The sequence below is a fragment of the Carya illinoinensis genome, chromosome 3 (genome assembly GCF_018687715.1).
Source record: "Carya illinoinensis cultivar Pawnee chromosome 3, C.illinoinensisPawnee_v1, whole genome shotgun sequence".
Classification (NCBI taxonomy): Eukaryota; Viridiplantae; Streptophyta; class Magnoliopsida; order Fagales; family Juglandaceae; genus Carya; species Carya illinoinensis.
The window spans coordinates 3,350,794-3,369,842 of NC_056754.1; the positions used below are offsets into that span (position 1 = coordinate 3,350,794).

The 19,049-nt window shown below is 33.2% G+C and overlaps 1 protein-coding gene and 1 long non-coding RNA gene across 2 annotated transcripts; both read right to left on the bottom strand.

The window, feature by feature from the left end:
* Positions 1-6,792: 6,792 nt before the first annotated feature.
* Positions 6,793-10,170, bottom strand: LOC122302542 (senescence-associated carboxylesterase 101-like). The gene is made up of 4 exons (XM_043113842.1): positions 9,807-10,170; positions 9,278-9,644; positions 8,055-8,609; positions 6,793-7,786 (listed from the first exon to the last, which is right to left on the bottom strand). Exons 1-4 carry the CDS (start codon positions 9,821-9,823, stop codon positions 6,971-6,973), a joined length of 1,755 nt encoding a protein of 584 aa, XP_042969776.1. The 5' UTR covers positions 9,824-10,170; the 3' UTR covers positions 6,793-6,970.
* Positions 10,171-13,163: 2,993 nt separating this feature from the next.
* LOC122305771 lies at positions 13,164-13,857 on the bottom strand. The gene is made up of 3 exons (XR_006241229.1): positions 13,827-13,857; positions 13,570-13,699; positions 13,164-13,387 (listed from the first exon to the last, which is right to left on the bottom strand). It is a non-coding gene; the product is annotated as an uncharacterized LOC122305771 (long non-coding RNA).
* Positions 13,858-19,049: the final 5,192 nt, after the last annotated feature.

The following is a 19,049-nucleotide window of genomic DNA, read 5'->3' on the forward strand; positions in this document are numbered from 1 at the left end:
TTTCTCTTTCCTTTTTTTTTTCCTTCTTTCTTTCTTTTTCTTTTTCCTCCCCTACCTTTCTCTACCCGCTCACAAGCTCCCCCTCCCCTTTCTCTCTTCCTTTCGATTCTGCCTTCCCCACCCTTGCCATGCTCAGCCACCCTTCTTCACCTCCTAGCTCATCAAACTCCCCTCACGCCAGTGACCACTTCCCTTCATTTTCGGCATCAATTGAGCAGCCATTCTCCCCATGCCCCTTTCCAAGTAGCGACCTCTTTTTCCCCTAGCATCGTCGTTGCGCCACCCCATGCCGCCAGCTCTTCACCACATCACAGGTGACCCCTAGCCACCCATCTTCCCGATCTACCACTCACGTGGTCTCCCGATCTCTCACTTCGATTTACTCCATTTGGCCTCCAACCGCTACCCACTAGCAACCACCATCACCATTAACTTCACTGACACCTTTAAACCCTTCCTTAGCCATTTCAAGTCTTGGTTTGTTTCCATTCAAAATTGGATATTTTAAGATCCACGACCTTAGCCCAAATTGCAATGTTACATTGCCGTGCCGTCGCCTTTTGCACCTCTTTGACCCTTCAAAAATTATATTTTAGCACTGTAAGTAATTTTTCAAAAAATTTATTAAGATTTAATTATATTGTTGCACTAAAGACTTTTTTGCAATTGGTTGGTTGTGCCGAACTTGGAGTCCAAAGAGTATGGGGGTCGGGTTGGATTTGAGGATGATTTGTTTAATGAGATAAATTGTGCTTACGTGTATTATGTTGTGTTTGGTATCATGATTTTTATTATATTATGGCATGCATATTTATGTGTTGTACATAAAAACTAGGTTTTCATGTGAGAAAAGAATTTGGGTTGATTTGTGATAAATGATTGGTACAGATTGAGAGAGAAAAAAAAAAGAAACCGTAGGGATGGTGGTAAGTAGGGACGATGGTAGAATCCCGCCTACAGTGCATGCGGTAGGAATGGTGGCAAGTAAGGATAGTGGTAATCCCGCCTACTATTCCCGCCTACAATGGAAGCTGTAAGGATGGTGGTAGTCTCGCCTATGGTGCATGCAGTAGGGATGGTGGTAGAGTTCTGCCTGTGATTCCTGCTTATAGTGCCATAATAGATTGAAAGAGAGGATAAAGGAACTGTAGGGATGGTAGTAAGTATGGACGGTGGTAGAGTCCCGCCTATATTCCTACCTACGGTGTATGCAGTAGGGATGGTGGTAGTCCCGCCTGTGATTTCCGCTTACGGTGTACGCAGTAGGGATGGTAGTAGAGTTCCGTCTGCGATTCCCGCCCACAATGTTAATTGGTTAATGAGCCATTTTTCTGAAAAAATGACGGTTTTTAAAAAATGGATATGTGAACCATTTTCTGGAAAAATGATAAGTAGTTATTTTGGGGAATGGTTTTGGGTCACATGCATGTTTTTGTCATGTGCACGCATGTTTGGTGGGTGCATTAATATATTTTTATCTCTTGGATTGTTTGGTTGATTACTTGCTGAGACTCGCAATCTCATGATATTCGATACCCTGCGGTAATGTTTTATGGTACCATAGATTTTGGTATAGATGATGATGTTGAGGCTGAGGGATCGGCTCTATTGGAGGAGTGACATATGGTCACTTTGGATCATGGGTTATGTATCACTTTTTAGTTATGTAAATATTGGTCTTTACTTTACTCTCGTTAGATAACTGTATAATATTTTGAAATACTTTTATTTTAGTTTGTGTGTATTTAAATTTTTGATACTTAGTTGGCTAACTTTTAATCATCTGCTACGACTTTATTATACACATTTTGCATGTTGTACATACTTGGAGCACTTATCGTTGGGGTGTGTGACCTGTGTTGTCATCATCCTAAAGTCACGATTCCTACATTTCTATACGTGGGACTTGAGAGCATTATAGGTGGTATCAAAGCAGTTCAGCTCTGGGTAAAACCACATGTCCCGTAGGTGCAATACCAAAAAATTTTAAAAGTTGTAATTTAAAATTATTTTGTTTGAAGTATGTTATTTTAATTATTTTATGTATTTTACTGTATGATACTTTAATTGTTTTATTTATTTTATTGTATGTTATTTTATTTTATTGGTTTTATTCTATTTTATTTTATATTATTTTGTTGTATTTCAATTTATTTTACTATATTATATTTTAATTTGTTTTGAGTTGAAAGCAGGGTTACGCTATGGCAGGAAGGATGGTATGATTGAGAATGCTAGTGATAGGTATGAATATTTAATGCAATAGGCCTGAACTCCTAGCGATTTGGTTTGCTTTTTAATGTCGAGGCTTGAAAGGAACGTCATGGCATAAGTGATCTCTTTGGAGTAGGAACTCAAGTCGCAATTGAGAAGGGGATAGGATACTTGAGGTCTTATATCCCGTTGAATTTCTGAAATAGTATATAGAATAGGAGGTTGTAAGTTAAATGAACTTCGAGGATAGATTTTATGAAACAAGTTTATGGGATTTAAGGTGGTAGGTTCAACAAGCATTTGAGGTATTAATTAAATTAGTAGTTTTAAATCTACAAGCTCTATAAGACAATTGTTTTTATAACTAGGTTCATCGATCTTGTTTTTATATCTAGGTTCATCGATCTTGAGGCTTTTGAAAATGATACTTATATAGTTTAAAGTTTTAGAATTTGCAGAATTGAATGATTGATTTATAATAAAATTTGAGTTTTTAGTTCCACAGTCTTGGTATGATAGCTTGATTTATTTTGGAGATTGATTGGTCTGTAATTATTAAAATGGAGTTGATCAGAGTTTAATTGTTGATATAGGAATTTTCAATGAGAGTATTTTTTAGGACTGAGGATACTGATTTAGTTTGTGTATTTATCTAAAGATTAAAGATTTTGATCTAATTTGAAAAATAATCGTTATTAGCTCAAGGTTATAGTGGCAGGTTTTAAGATTTGATCCATACCTAATTTAAGGATAATAGATGGAGTAGATTTAAGAAATGATTCTTGTTGATTTTGAGGAATATGTGTGATAATTTATGATTTTGAGAGACTGAGTATTTTCTACCAAAATGTGGTAAAGGTTTTTGTGTTAGGAGGTTGAGCTAGCTTGTAATTGATGGCGTTATTTTATAAGGATATAATTTTATGCATTATGGTGAATTATCTGAGTATGCAGCGAGAGCGTGGTGTTTAGTGATATAGTTTGGGGGTTCAAACGTCGTGCTAATTTTGAGAACTTAGGAGTGACTTGAAATTTCGAGACAATACTTGTGGTTAGAGATTAATCATTTGGTTGTGCAATTATTTATTTATTTATTTATTATTATTATTATTATCATATATTGATGGTTAACTTGGGAGGTGGCTAATAGGTTACCAACTTGTAGAATATAATGAAGGGTTTGAAAGTTTTAGCATAGGAGTTGGTTGAGATTAGCACAGTTTGTTGTATGGAAATAATAATCTTTAAAATTTATTGGGTGCTGTATTAAGGTTCTTGTGGAAGTGGAGATTTCAGATTACATAGCCATCCTAGGAGTACTAGACGTGATGTGCTACTGAGAGGCTAATGTGAGTACGATGGAAGCACCTATAGGAGTAGACATGAGAGAGCATTACTCATGTATGTTTGGGAGTTTTTGATGGTATGATTTTTTCAAGCGTGTTCTGGATTATATCTTGTAACTACCTTAGTGTTGATGCATGACCTTGCAAATTTCGAGGAGGAAATTTATTATAAGGGGGAGGATGTGATATCCTGTATTTACGTGTATTTTAATTAAGTAAATTATTTAATTAATTAAGATTATGTGCTTTTTTGTTTTAAATTTTTGAAGATTTACGTGACATTATTTTACTATATTTAAGTGTGAATTTTATTTTAATGTGGTTTCTTGTCACTAAATATTGTTCATTTTTTTAAGTTGCTCTTTATTCTAAATTATTTTATTTTTATTTAGTCACTGCGATTAAATTATTTATTTAATTCACTATTTTGAAATTATTTTCATTGGATTAATTTTGAGACCCAGATTGAAAAGACTAGACGTTATTTCTTTCCATTTCTTTTTCCTTTTTCTCTTTCCTCTTTCTTTTTCTTCTTTCTTTCTTTTTCTTTTTTCTCCCCTGCCTTTCTCTTCCCGAGCATGAGCTCCCCCTCCCATTTCTCTCTTCCGTTCAATTCAACCTTCCCCTCACGCAGGCGACCACTTCCCTCCATTTTCAGCCCCAACTGAGCTGCCATTCTCCCTTACGCCCCTCTCCAAGCCGCTGCCTCTTTTTCCCCCAGCGCTGCCACCCCGTGCCACCAGCTCTTCACCACATCACCAATGACCCCACCAGCCCCCTAACCCAGCACTTTCCCGATCTGCCCCTCATGTGGTCTCCCTATCTCTCACTTCGATGTACTTCATTTGGCCTCCAACCACCGCCCACGTTGCCGTCCACGTCTAACCACCACCACAATTAAGTTCACCAACACATCTAAACCCTTCCATAGCCATCTCAAGTCTTCGTTTATTCCTGTTCAAAATTGGGTATCTTAAACCCCACGACCTTAGCCCAAATTGCACTGTTACGTTGCTGTGCCGCCACCTCTTACATCTCCTTGATCATCTCAAAATTATATTTTAGCAGTATAAGTAATTTTCCAAAGAAGTTCATAAGATTTAATTATATTGTTGCACTAACAACTTTTCTGTAATTGGTTAGTTATGTCGGACTTGGAGTCCGAGGAGTATGGAGGTCGGGTTGGATTTGAGGATGGTTTGTTTAATGAGATAAATTGTGCTTGTGTGTATTATGTTGTGTTTGGCATCATGATTTACATTATGACATGCATATTTATGCGTTGTATATAAAAATTGAGTTTTCATGTGAGAAATGAATTTGGGTTGATTTGTGATAAATGATTAATAAGGATTGAGTGAGAGGAAATAAAGATTGTAAGGATAATGGTAAGCAGGAACGGTGGTAGAATCTCGCCTGTGATTCCTGTCTACGGTGCATGCGGTAGGGATGGTGGTAGTCCCGTCTACGATTCTCGCCTACCGTGGGCACTGTAGGGATGGTGGTAGTCCCGCATGTGATTCCCACCTACGGTACACATGGTAGGAATGGTGGTAGAATCTTGCATGTGATTATCACCTACAGTGCTCTGATTGATTGAAAGAGATAATAAAGGAATTGTAGGGATGATGGTAAGCAGGGATGGTGGTAGAGTCTCGCATGTGATTCCTGCCTACGGTGTATGTGGTAGGGATGGTAGTAGTTCCACCTGCGATTCCAGCCTACAGTGGGAGCTGTAGAGATGGTGATAAGTAATGATGGTGGTGGTGATAAGTAATGATGGTGGTAGTCTCACCTACGGTGCACGCGGTAGGGATAGTGGTAAGTAGGGATGGTGGTAGAGTCCTGCCTGCGATTCATGCCTACAATGTTAATTGGTTAATGAGTCATTTTCTCAGAAAATAGCAATTTTTAATAAATGGATATGTGAACCATTTTCTGAAAAAATGGTGAACTTTATGATTGGGTCATTTTTTGGAAAAATGGTGAGTGGTTATTTTTGGAGAATGGTTTTGGGTCACATGCATATTTTCGTCATGTGCATGCATGTTTGTTAGGTGCATTAATATATTTTTATCTCTTGGATTGTTTGATCGATTACTTGCTGCAATCTCATGGTATTTGATACCATGCGGTACCGTTTTATGGTACTATAGATTTTGATGTAGATGATGATGTTGAACCTAAGGGATCGGCTCCGCTGTCAAAGAGACATATGGTCACTTTGGATCATGCGTTATGTATCACTTTTTGCTTATGTAAATATTGGTCTTTACTTTACTTTCGCTGGATAACTGTATAATATTTTGAAATACTTTTATTTTCGTTTGTGTGTACTTAAATTTCTGATACTTAGTTGGCAAACTTTTAATCATTTGCTGCGATCTTATTATACATATTTTGTATGTTGCACACACTGGGAGCACTTATCGTTAGGGTGTGTGACTCGTATTGTTATCATCCCGACGTCACGATTCCTGCGTTTCCTTACGTGGGAGTTGGAGGCGTCACACAAGGTACTACTCTAGGGCCCTAGGCCGCAAGTAACAAGAAAGCATCTCATTGTAAGTCAAAAGGCCTAGTTTGTTTTACAAATCAAATCATCTCATCTCATATAATAATTATTATAAATTTTTTATATTTTCATGTAAAATATCATAAATAATTTAATTTTTTTTAATTTTAAAATAAAAATAATATTAAAAAATTATATTCAACTAATATTTTATTCAATTTTTAACTTTTATCTCATATCATCTTATAACCAAACCAGACTTATTATTGTGTCAAAAACTGAGCTCTACTGCAACTGATTGCTAGCTATCTCATCCTACCTCAATAATGCTGTGCTGTACCCACACCTTCCCTAGTTGTCTTTTCCAAAGCCCCACACCATTAGTGAGTCTAAGTTTGCTGTTTTTTAGTGCATCCACGTTGGTTTATGCATATGCATATGTAAAATCACCTATTTTGAAGATCTATTTTGTCATATAAGCAAAACTCTCACATTGGCTTATGTAAATTTGAGACAAAATAATAATAAAATCATTTTTTCCTATTTTTTCTATAGAGTTTGAAATTTTTATGTATTGGATTAATACATGCAATTAGCACTCAAATAAATTCCATTAGCACCCAATACATGCACTTAAAACTTGTGAAAGAGAGGTGCACGAGTTTAATCTTCAAACACCCCCCCTCTTCCTAAAGATCACTCATTCATTCAAATGTATATATAGTACTTGCATCTTCCTTTGCCATTAAAAGAGATCGGAGAAGAAACAAAGACAGAAAGCCATTCTTTTACACATAGTTTATTGGGGAATGACTTCGGAATCAAACACAAATTAAAAACCAAGTGCACATGGATGTCGAAAGGTTTGATTATTGCATACAAATTTCAGGGAACTCTATAGAGAGCCAGTAGCATAATGGCTGTACCGGCGGGTCTTCATTAAATCGGTGAGTTGCAAACTGTAAAAAGTTCCCATAATACCTTTATCTATAATTTCCTCGTACTCTTTCCACCATCCCATGAAGCTGCTCTTTGGCAAGAAAATCTCAGGCGATACTGCATAATTACTGAGCAAGCCCAATACATAGCCTTCAAATTCATTCAGTTTGGATTTTTGTCGCTCCACGATGCTCGACTCGTTGTTTTGGATCAGCAATTTGCATGAAATGCGAGCCTCCTCGACGTGTGCCCAGAAGCAAGAATCCTCGGTCAGACTAGCCTCCACGTTTTTCTTCTTGGAATTAATATTTGGAATGCTTTCAGGTCTCTTATCGTCATTCAGCCATTCCTCCAATAGTTTGTAATGTTTGGGCCTTCCTTTTAAGTAGTCCGTGTGGCCATCTCTGTAGAATGCAGCAATGTCCAGAGGTTCAATCATCCTTCGGTAGTTGGTTCCTGCAAAGAGCCAGCGGGTACGAAAGGAGGCGCCTTCCTTCTGTGGCTTTTTTTCTACTTCATCAACTAATTTCTCCCAGTACAACGTGAGGGGTTTCTTAAACTTCTCAACATCTTGATCACTTGTGAAGCTTCCATTCCTATAGCTGTCATAATATCCAATTCCACCATCCTTGAAAGTTTTCTTGTACCATTCCAGCTGGGCCATGTTTATTTTCATTTCATTCAGCTCCTTGGACGGATCAAAAACCCGTGTCTTCAGTATTGTCGATTCCCGTTTTACTTTTGTAATCAGAGCGCCGATCATGTCGCTATTCTGCCATTTAAATGAGTTCAGTTGAACAAGAAGCTAAGTGAGGTTTAATTTGTAAGATCTCAAATTTAAGACAAATCAAGGTTTTAATATATAAAATGCTTGTGATTTTCAGCTAGTAAGAAGCATTGCACGTATTGGTTAGACTTAATCAGGTCTGTGCACAAATCATGACATATATATGAGTGTGTGTCAAAAAAGCATTGCACGCAGTTACATATATTATTGTCTTACTTGAATTGAATTGAAATTGAGCTACTAAAGGCCGCACCTGTGCGAGTCCGGTTGCTAATACTTGCACAGTAATGCCTGCCAGTAATGGATCCGAAATAGATCCATCCAACCTTGTCTTATCTTCGCAAATTACCTTAAGCTTGAGCTGTTCGACAACTGGCTTATAGTCAAGGAACTGCGGCGAGACCTCTGAGTAGGTTGACTTCAAAAACTCTAAAATGAACTCGGGGTCCTCAAAACAAGTAAAACCCAGTTCCGAACACAACATAAATGTGCCAAAAGGCTTGTATTCATTAGTTCGGGAAGTTGATTCAGTGGAAGGAGGATTGTGGGTTGAAGTCAAGACTCTGGGGAGTGGATCTTGGGCAGAAACTACATGCAGAAAGCAAGAGTTCCATGCTGAGTATTGTAGTATAGCTTCTCTCAGGTCTTCATCACCAATTAGGGGTGAACCAAACGTGACGCAAAGTGGGCGTTTGTTTTTTGATAAATCGAGTTTTGATAGCAGCCATAAGGTGAAGAGAGAGGCGACAGATCCTCCCAGGCCGTGTCCAGTGATAATCAATGGCTTCATTGGAGTGGAATTCAAAATCTGCATTGAGATATGAATCTTATACGACGATAAAACAGGCCAATTGATCGTTCTCGATGTCATTTTACTCAACAAAAAGACAAATATATATATATATATATATATATATATATATATATATATATATATATTTAAGTATACAAAGACCTCAAAAGTACATTGCATAGCTAATCTTCCAAATCACTTATAAGTTCAATCATGTGGTGGTAAGTACGAGCATCTGTAAGACTAACACTGAAACGACACGAGGTAAAACGTAGCATAGCTTGGTAGTTACAAAGAACTTTCAAGGGAATGAAACGTTATGCAGGGAGTTTGACCCATGCAGTCGAGACATTGATCACCGAGGGATCTAACAGGACATCTCCCGTCATAAAATTTAATAGCTAGTATTGCTTGATGACAAAACGGATTTTGATTTGATTAAAATGAGTTGCATCAGCATGGTGTAAAGAAATAGAGAAATACTTTAGGAACTCGACTTGTTGATCAACATGTAATATTTATTGGCCATTGATCTTTGTAACAAGAGAGATGTCCTGTTATTTTTGTACAGGATGCAAGCCGAATCCATCACGGATAAAAGCAAAACGCAAAATAATAATAATGATAATAATAAATATTTAAATAAAAGAGAGGAAATTTTCAGGACAGAGAGCCAGAGGTACCTTAGATTCCAAGAAAGGGAGCACTCCACGGAGAGACTTAAAACGCTCAACAGCAAGTTTGTTAATGGAGAAACATGGGTTGGCTTTGGAGCAGAGGAATTCAAAGAGTGGAAGGGTATCTTTGAGAGCTGACGATGAAACAAAATCTGCTGCTCCTACTGCTTGAAGTTGTTCTTTGGTACAAGGAGGCCAAGTAACAAAAGCAATAATGTTAAAGTTTGATCGTTCATGAATTTTGAATTCAACAAGGAGATCCGAGGATGGGGCATTCTTAATTTGGCTGTAATGCTCAGAAATTGCATCCCATGAATGGCTCAGGACACCAGAGGACACAACCAAATTTCCTACTTCTGATCCACTGCTAAATCTGGAACCAAGAATAAAAAATAGTCAAGAAATGTAAATCTATAACAAAGTTTGAGTAGGAGATGTCTTGGTCGAAAAACGACATGAAGAAAGAGCAGAATCAAAACCAACAAAGAAAAGGAAAGAAAACAAAAGAAGTGGCAGTACTGAATTTTTAACTTACAATTGAGATTGGCTCATCCTCTACTGCCTTGTTAGATCTGATATCGCAAGCAGCAATACTGATTTGGCTTTATAGAAATGAACAATTAGTAGAATCGATACCAATCTTAGCCGAGAGAAGAAAGAATATATCAATCCTACTTTGCAGCTTTGCTAATCAAAAGGGCCCCCCCGAGTAACTTCGAAGAAACAAGAAATGGACACTGACTACCGAGTCAAGCATAGGAAAATAAAAGGAAATTAAAGACCCGACGACCAGCAAAGCAAGTCTACAGAAGTAATTACAGAGACATGCATGACTAGTTGGGCAGAAAATTCATAACCGGAAAATGCTATATATATGGAACTGATCTACGGACACAATCTTACACCGACTACTTTTATAAATAATAGGAATACGATGAGGAGCTAGCTTTTATAGATGGAAAATACTTAGGCGACCGCTGATAGCTGCCTGCTGGAGGCTACCGTTGGAATTTATTTATTTTTGCTTATGTTTAATGATTAAATAAGTTTTTTTTAATAATATTGTGAATTTAAAAAAAAAATTAAAATGTTAAAAAAATACATGTAAAAAAAAAAGACTAAAAATAAAAACACATTATAACTAACGGGAGTTGGTAGTTGAGAGCTACCAGCGATAGCAGTTTATATATATCTTTTTATAATAATAAATCTATATCTCACTGCTACAGAAATAAATAATATATTTTCTCATTCCGTTTCCGTATTTACTCTTTCCATCACCTGCGTGTTGTCTGTGCAGATCTCTTTGAATTGTGTTTATTATATAATTATTTTAATCGATTGTGATAGTCCAAATCAATTGTGTCAGAATACATGTACCTATCCAGTGCATGACTTATCATAACAGTTTTTAATACACCTTTGTGTGTGCTGGTAGTGCATGCGTATATATATATATATATATATATATCTTTTTGTACTAAAAGCGCCTATCCACATATCACCAAATTTTTATTCCAAGCTTGCCTCTTGGCTTTTATCATTTTCCGTTTTAATCCTTAACTTTTCTTTCATTTGCTAACACTTTTACCTTTCTAACATTTTTATATTTTGGTCTTTTAATACAGCTTATAAACATATTTTTAGGCAAATATACGCAACAATTTTTCTCAAACCATTTCTCTTATCTCTCTCTCCAATTAAATATTAAAAAAAAAAAAAAAAACCAAACACATTAAAATATGATTAATTAATTAATGTTGCGTTTTTTATTAGCCATTAATAATGACATGGATGTCCCCGAAAATTTTTATATTGGTTAAAGACTTTTTTATACTAGGAATGCTTTGGGTCCCGAATTCGGACCGAGGTGTGTCCTGAAATATTTTTTTTAGTTTTTTACTTGTGATTAAAGAAGTATATTTTAGTGATATTGTAAATTTTTTTAAAAAAATATTTAAGAATATAAAAAAATGAATAAAAAAAATAAAAAATAAAAATTACCTTCTTCGGTGGATATTCGGGCTACATCCTTTGGCAGATGTAGCAGTACCCTTTTTATATTGATTAAGGGCATCCAATTATTTGTGTAAAAAAATCCATATTAGATTGGGTAAATCTAAAATATTTTACATTTTTGCTACAATAGTTAACTAAATATAGAAGACTACATTCATTCACCAAATATTAAAATACTACTTTCTCATTATTATAATATAATTTATTAATTTAATTATAATATAGTATATTTGAGGTAACATTATTATTTATTGGAGGGGAGTTTGTACATATTGTATGTACACTACACCTATGACTTACTTACATATAAAATATATTTTTAATATAATAAAATAAAAATGATTGAATAAGTAGCATCATATTTAATCAACTCTCTTTAATGAGTTGCTTTTAAAAAAAATAAAAAATAAAACTCTATTTATATTTGTGGGTGGTCCCACTCCCAACCAATTCTAATTATTTTATTCCCTTCTCAAAAATCAAACTCTCTTGTAGCATTTTCAAATAATTTTTCATCATATCATTTAAAATATATAATCAAAATCTACTTTTTTTTATTTTATATATTGATTTTTATAATATGTCATCTATCAACCTATCTATTTTTTCTTCATATCATTTAAATAGTTTTTTTTTATTCTTTTTAAATATTTCATTTCTATCAATAAATTTACAATATTCATATATATATTTTTATTTGCAATTTGTTTTTATATACAATGTAAAATAATTCAGTTTTATACACAAAATATATATATATAAGCCAAAAAAAATTAAAAATAAAATCAAAATATGAAAAAATTGGTTTAAAAAATTTTCAATATATTTTTTTGAAGAAAATGAAATACATGTGTTTTAAATTATGAACAATAAAAATAATTTACTTATATGGTAAAAATCAAAGTAAAAGAAAATGAAATAATAATAATAAAATATTTGGATGATAAACACTACCCGCTACATGTAGCGGGTTATTGTGTCTAAATGTATTTTATATTTCATTTTACATAATTGAATTGAACTCTTTTTTATAACAATTCTTTAAATAATTTACATTTTTTGTATAATACAAAAGCCATTGATTTGTAAAGCTCATTAATCCGCTTTCCATTTTTTTTAATTATTATTATTATTTTTTACTTGCTTAAAATGGCTTGATATTCTATAATACTACAAATGAACATTCTGGTGTTTCAAATCACACATTAATAAAATATGATGCATAAGAAATTATGCTCAATTTTTTCCTTCCATTTTGTCATGAATTCTTTTCTTTTTTTATTCTAATTTTTAAATTTATGAATAAATGTACTTTTTTTTGGATTACTGTTTATATTATTTATACTTTTATTTATATATAATTAATATATATATATTTTCTATTCATTGCATGAACGTCCCTTGGACGTTACCCAACTTCTAGTATATATATATCTATAGTGATAATATAAGCGGCAATCCGCTTGCTACAGTGTTAAGAACAGTAAAATTTTTTTTTTTCCATTTTATCCTTTACTTTATTTGGAAATTACCGCAGTTTACATTTTACTTTCATTCCACCGACAGTTATTTTTGTCTTTCTGCCTCCCACCGACAGATTAGTTTGTTTTATTATTTTTCCGATTTTGCCCTTATTTTTGTTGTTCAGTTCATTGTCTTCAGTATCGTTTTACTTTGTCTTCAGTATCGTTTACTTTGCCCACTTTATGTTATTGTCTTTTTACCATTAATACTTATCTCTTAATCTGACAATTTGAATCCAACTGTAGTTTAAATATCAGAATTTTTTTCATTTCCGTCTTGTGGCTCTCTACTACGTTATGCTCTCTCACTCAGCATTGTAGGTACGTTCTATTTGTTTTCCTCAGTATTGTAAAAATTAACTGTATTGTATGAATCTATTTCTTATATTATGTAATTACATGATATGCATGTGTATTACAGCCAAAAAAAATGGAAAGATAAAACTATATTTGCATATTTACTATATTTGCATATTTACATCTTTATTTACACAGAGTAAACCCAACAAAAAAATTAAATCCCTCATACAAATTGGATCTTCTGAAATTTAATTTTCAAATTTGTTCGTACGTCCTAAGAACACAAAAAAAAAAAAAAAACAGCAGTTAAGAGTGAAAACACAAAACCGAGTTCCAAAATTTTTGAAAAAAAAAACTATCCAGTTGAAAAATTTCGTCTAGATGTGAAAAATATCTATCTATACTAATAATTTACATCAATACACGAAAATAATGAACAAATGAAAAAAATTTCACCTTCCGGCGTGGTCGTGGGCTGCCGACTGGCCATTATCAGCTGATGTGAACTGCGATGTTAGGAAGACCCAACAAACAACATATTCAACGGAAAAACCCAGAAATATCCATCAGGAAAAACAAAAACTTCCTTCAACCAAAAACAACAGATCTAACCGACAAACCGAAAATATCGTTCAGATAAAAAAAAATTAAAACCCAAACAGAGTACGTTAATACACAATGGTGAAAAAATACACAAACGAAAAATATTTCACCTTCCGCCGTGGTAGTCGGCTGCTACGCGCGGCCATAGTGTAACAGCCCGCTAGAAATTTAATTGTGAAATTTCTATTAACTTTAAGAACCTCGTGAAAACCCCATAAGTTTTCACGAATCCATTAATCATATAGGTTTTTGTCTAATTACATAGTTAGTGTTATTATTTACTATGGTATCAGAAGTGTGTTTTTGATTATTGGAGATAGTTAGAAGTGTCAAAATGTATTATGGTTTGTGCCATTAGACTCGGAGGGTTATTTAAAGTCTTATGGCGCAATAACATTTTTTCATATTTTCGGTCAAAACGTCTGTTTAAAACTGTAGATATTATTGGATAAAAAGAAATATCTTGAGGTAATTTTCATGAATATTATTAGATAAAAATATCTTAAGTTGATTTTTGTAGATACTATTGGATAGAATATTATGAGATAATCTTTTATAGATATTTTGGGTAAGAGAAAACAACACTCAACTCTCAACTCCAGCCTCATCTCTTCCATATCTCATCCATAATTATCTCCAGCCACCTCTCCCCACGAAATTATCTTCATTTACACTTTCCATTGAAAGAATATCAAACACTCTCTCTCGGACAGCTTTTAGGAGGTATTTTGCACGCCAATTTCGAAGCTGTTGTAAGTGTTTTATCATAAAGTCTCCTTCATATAAGTTGTTCCTCTTTGAGTCTAGTTTCCGTAGATGTATTTTTCGTATCATTCCATGGTCATTTGGTCAGTCAAAAGCATTTTTAACCATGGAAAGGTCATTCTGGGCGTGAATCTGGAGAGTATGTTATAGTTTGAAGTTTTTGACCAAGCTAATGGATAGATATTGGTCCGAAATTTTTATGGAGTATTGTTAACATGTATATATGACTATTGGTTGAGGATTTTTGCATGATTAAAGGTTTTGATGAAAGATTTTCTTAGATTTAGAAACTTAGAAACTGGAAGAGGAAAAACAGTTTCTGTTTTGAGAAAGTTTAACTCTTTGATGGTCTAAACCTATTCTAATGACTTTAATAATTTTATTGGAGGATACTAAGTATCTTATATACATGTTATATTATTATTTTAAAGATATTTGATGTTAGTTTCAAAGATATGAAATTTTATGCAAAGAGATATTCAAATAAGCCAAAGTGTGGATATTCTTGGCTAAATTTATGTTTTGGTTAATTTCTAACCATGTGATCTTGAATTAGAAGTTTATATATGTTTTAAGACATCTTTTTAAACCATGTGATGGTTTGGTTTGAAGATCATATAATTATAAGTCATAGATCAAGAGATTTATCAAAACTAGTTGAGGAAAAAGTTTATGTTTTTGGACTAAGTGTAAAACCAAAAACTCCAAATGTTATTTTGTGATTTTGGTGACTTTAGTTCGATGATTTAAAGCATGGTTGATATTAGGATGATATTATGAATATGTTAGAAGTAAGATTTGATTTTTGAAATTCTTGGAGATGTTTTGATTTAAGGTCAAAACTTGTGATTCAAGTGCTTGAATCTTTTTACAAAAAAGTTTGGTGTTAATTATTAGCTTTTGCTAAATGGATGTTTTAAGTATGGTTTTGAACTTAGAATTGGAAGATGTTTGTTGCAAAATTTTGGTTTAAGCATGAGTTTTGAAGTTGGAAGGAATTGCAACAAAAATAAAGGGAAATAGCCTATGGATGTTTCGACCATAGTGTGTTCTTCATAGTTGTATTTTGTTTTAAATTTTTCTGAGTTGATATTTAAGTTTAGGACAAAATTTACATGAGGAATGTAAATTTTGGAAACTTTTGGAGTTAGTATGCAAAATCCTTAAGTTATGGGTAAAACGGTCATTTTCCCACATGTAGAGAGTAAAATGAAAATTTTACTCTTTAAGTTAGTATTTTCCATATTTCAAATTATTAGTGATTTAGTTCTAACTTTTAGAATCACTAATTACAGTTCTTCGTGATCGCACTTGAAGTTTTATAAGAAACGCGGAGATCGAGGTAAGTTAGCTTTTAAATTACTAGCAGTCTAATGTGTATGTGTGCTAAGTAAAGGAACTACAGTGTATGTATGTATGTTATCAAATATGTCATGCCATGCCAAGTTATCACGTAATTGTCTATTATACAGAATTTATTCTGTCATAAATTTTTATCTGTTACATAATATATTCTGTCATGTATTACTGTACATTACAAGTATGTCATGTTAAATATGTTGTCTGTTATATGTTATGCCATGTTATGAAATGTTTCTATCTCAAGTTGGTCATGTATTTCAAGTTATGTTCAAATCACGTTATGTTACGTTAGGGCTTCAATCCTTTCGTATTCCAGTCACGTTTCATATTAAGTTTGTGTAGAATACATGGGGCCACAACAACTGTGGAGTATGTATTTACACATAGAATACATGGGGCCACAACAACTGTGGAGTATGTATTTTTCATGTTAAGTCAAGTTTATGTAGGATACATGGGGCCACAACAACTGTGGAGTATGTATTTAACTGCATTGTGATGTGTAGAATACATGGGGCCACAACAACTGTGGAGTATGTATTTACACGTAGAATACATGGGGCCACAACAACTGTGGAGTATGTATTTTTAATGTTAAGTCAAGTTTGTGTAGAATACATGGGGCCACAACAACTGTGGAGTATGTATTTACACGTAGAATACATGGAGTCACAACAACTGTGGAGTATGTATTTTTCATGTTAAGTCAAGTTTGTGTAGAATACATGGGGCCACAACAATTGTGGAGTATGTATTTTTAAATGTTAAGTCAAGTTGTGTAGAATACATGGGGCCACAACAACTGTGGAGTATGTATTTAACTACAAATGTGATGCGTAAAATACATGGGGCCACAACAACTGTGGAGTATGTATTTTTCATGTTAAGTCAAGTTTGTGTAGAATACATGGGGCCACAACAACTGTGGAGTATGTATTTTTAATGTTAAGTCAAGTTTGTGAAGAATACATGGGGCCACAACAACTGTGGAGTATGTATTTACACGTAGAATATATGGGGCCACAACAACTGTGGAGTATGTATTTTTCATGTTAATTCAAGTTTCAGAGCAAGTTCATGCTAAGTCAAGTTCACTTCATGATTCAATTTAAGCTATGTCAATTATGTTATGTTGTACACTAAGTTATGCTTTAATTACTTATGAATTTGATTATGCATTTATACTTTTACTGTCATCCATGCATCATTAGTCTGTATGGAAGTTTTTTGTTAACTTGCTGAGATTTATAATCAAATCTCACTGTGGTAGTCCCAACTACCATTCCCCCCGAATGGTAGATCTTGTTACAGGACCTGAAAGAAGATCAGGAGCTGACCAACTAGGTACAGTCGACTGAACGACGGTGCGTCGTTAAGGTTAATATAGTAGTTAAATTACTACTTGTACGATGGAGTTGCATCTCCAGTACTTTTAGATCATAACTATTTTGGAATAGTTCTGTGATCTTAGTTATTCAATGTATCTTTATATATGAAGTATGTTTTTAAGTATTTGAGATATTTTAATTTGGTGCATAGTATTGCTAAAGAAAAAAATTATCCGCTGCGAATATTGCATAATGTTAGATGCATGTTAGGATTATTGCATCTTATATGTCATGAACGGGGGCAGGTAACCTTGTGTTGCATGTCTCGACGCTTCAAATGTCCGTCCAATCCCAAACGGAATTTGGGGGCGTCACACATAGGCAGCGGATCTGAGCCACCACGAGAGGAAGAACTAACAAATAACAAATCCAACAAAAAAATTCAAAAATATGCATAAAAAAAATAACAATAAGTTGTTATTGTGCATGGAGGATCCGCACGTTACATACATCATTTGCAAAACAATAAGTTGTTGTACAGATCTGAAAATTCCAAACATCAAACAACAAAATAAGAGAACGGAAGAACAAAATAAGGCAAGAGACAAAAACAAGAACAAAAAAACGAGAAGGAAACTCAAACAAAAAAAAAAATTTGTTCAGATCTTAAAGTAAAAACAGAACAAAATTTGAAAAACTGTCAAAAACATTTTTCATTGAAATGTATAAAAAATCAATAACAAATAAATGAAATAAACGGTTCAGATCTGAAAGTTTAGAAAAAAAAAATTCTCGTAAAAAATATTCTAGATCTAAACGCACAAAAGATGAACAAAAAAAAAATATAATAAACGCAAGAGATGAGTAGTGCAGACGAAACTGCAGGAGATTAATAGAAAAAGAAAGTAGAAACAAAGATCAAACAAGAAGATAAAAACTGAGAGAAAAAAAATTCCCGTAAAGAACATTCTAGATCTAAATGCACCAAAAAAAAATCAAATAAATGCAAGAAATGAGTAATACGGACAAAACTGCAAGAGATTAAAAGAAAAATAAAATAAAAACAAAGATCAAACAAGAAAATGAAAACAGAGAGAGAGAGAGAGAGAGAGAGAGAGAGAGAGGATGGAAGCTCAAATGGTAGGGGCCGAAATGAGAGGGAGAGGGGACGGCTGAAAGTTGTAGGGGTGAAATTAAAAGGGTTAAGAGTTAAAGATGGTTATATATGAGTGTCTAGGGTTAGGATCAAATTTACTTTTCTACCCCTCTTGTCATTTGTTTACTACCGGTTTATGGGTTACATTTATTTACTTATATCTATTTATATCTATATTTGTATATTTGTATCTATATCTATACACGGATGAATATATCAATATATATAAATATTTATATATTTATATATTTATAGTTATATTATATAAATATTTATACATTTATAATCATTTAAACTTTTTATTATATTCATTTACTTTCAACTATCTACACTTTTAATCATAGTCATATTTAATATAATTTTAAATAATAATTTAAATAGTTATGGAAATAAAAAAATTATTTATAAAAATATTATCATACCCACAAAACAATTATTTAAATTTTTGTTTAAAATATTCATTAGATTAATAATTAAAAAAATCAAAAAAATATTGAATGGTTAAATTTGTAAATATAAGAAAAAAATAATTAATAAAAAATAATACAGAAATATTATTTTAATATAATAGAGAAATAATAGAGAATGAGATATTAGAGGTTTTTGAAAAATGAGAAAAATTTGGATAATAATTTTCTAAAATATCATTTTCAGCTAAATTATACATAATTTTATGGAAAAATTAATATGAATGCCTTTATAAGATTACTTTTTTGTCATTT

Bases quoted from the DNA above. Each gene is read 5' to 3' on its own strand.
- LOC122302542 (XM_043113842.1), bottom strand. The intron at 8,610-9,277 runs GTACCTCTGGCT...ATCTCAATGCAG, and splicing joins TCCCTTTCTTGGAATCTAAG to ATTTTGAATTCCACTCCAAT. The intron at 7,787-8,054 runs GTGCGGCCTTTA...TTTAAATGGCAG, and splicing joins TAGCAACCGGACTCGCACAG to AATAGCGACATGATCGGCGC.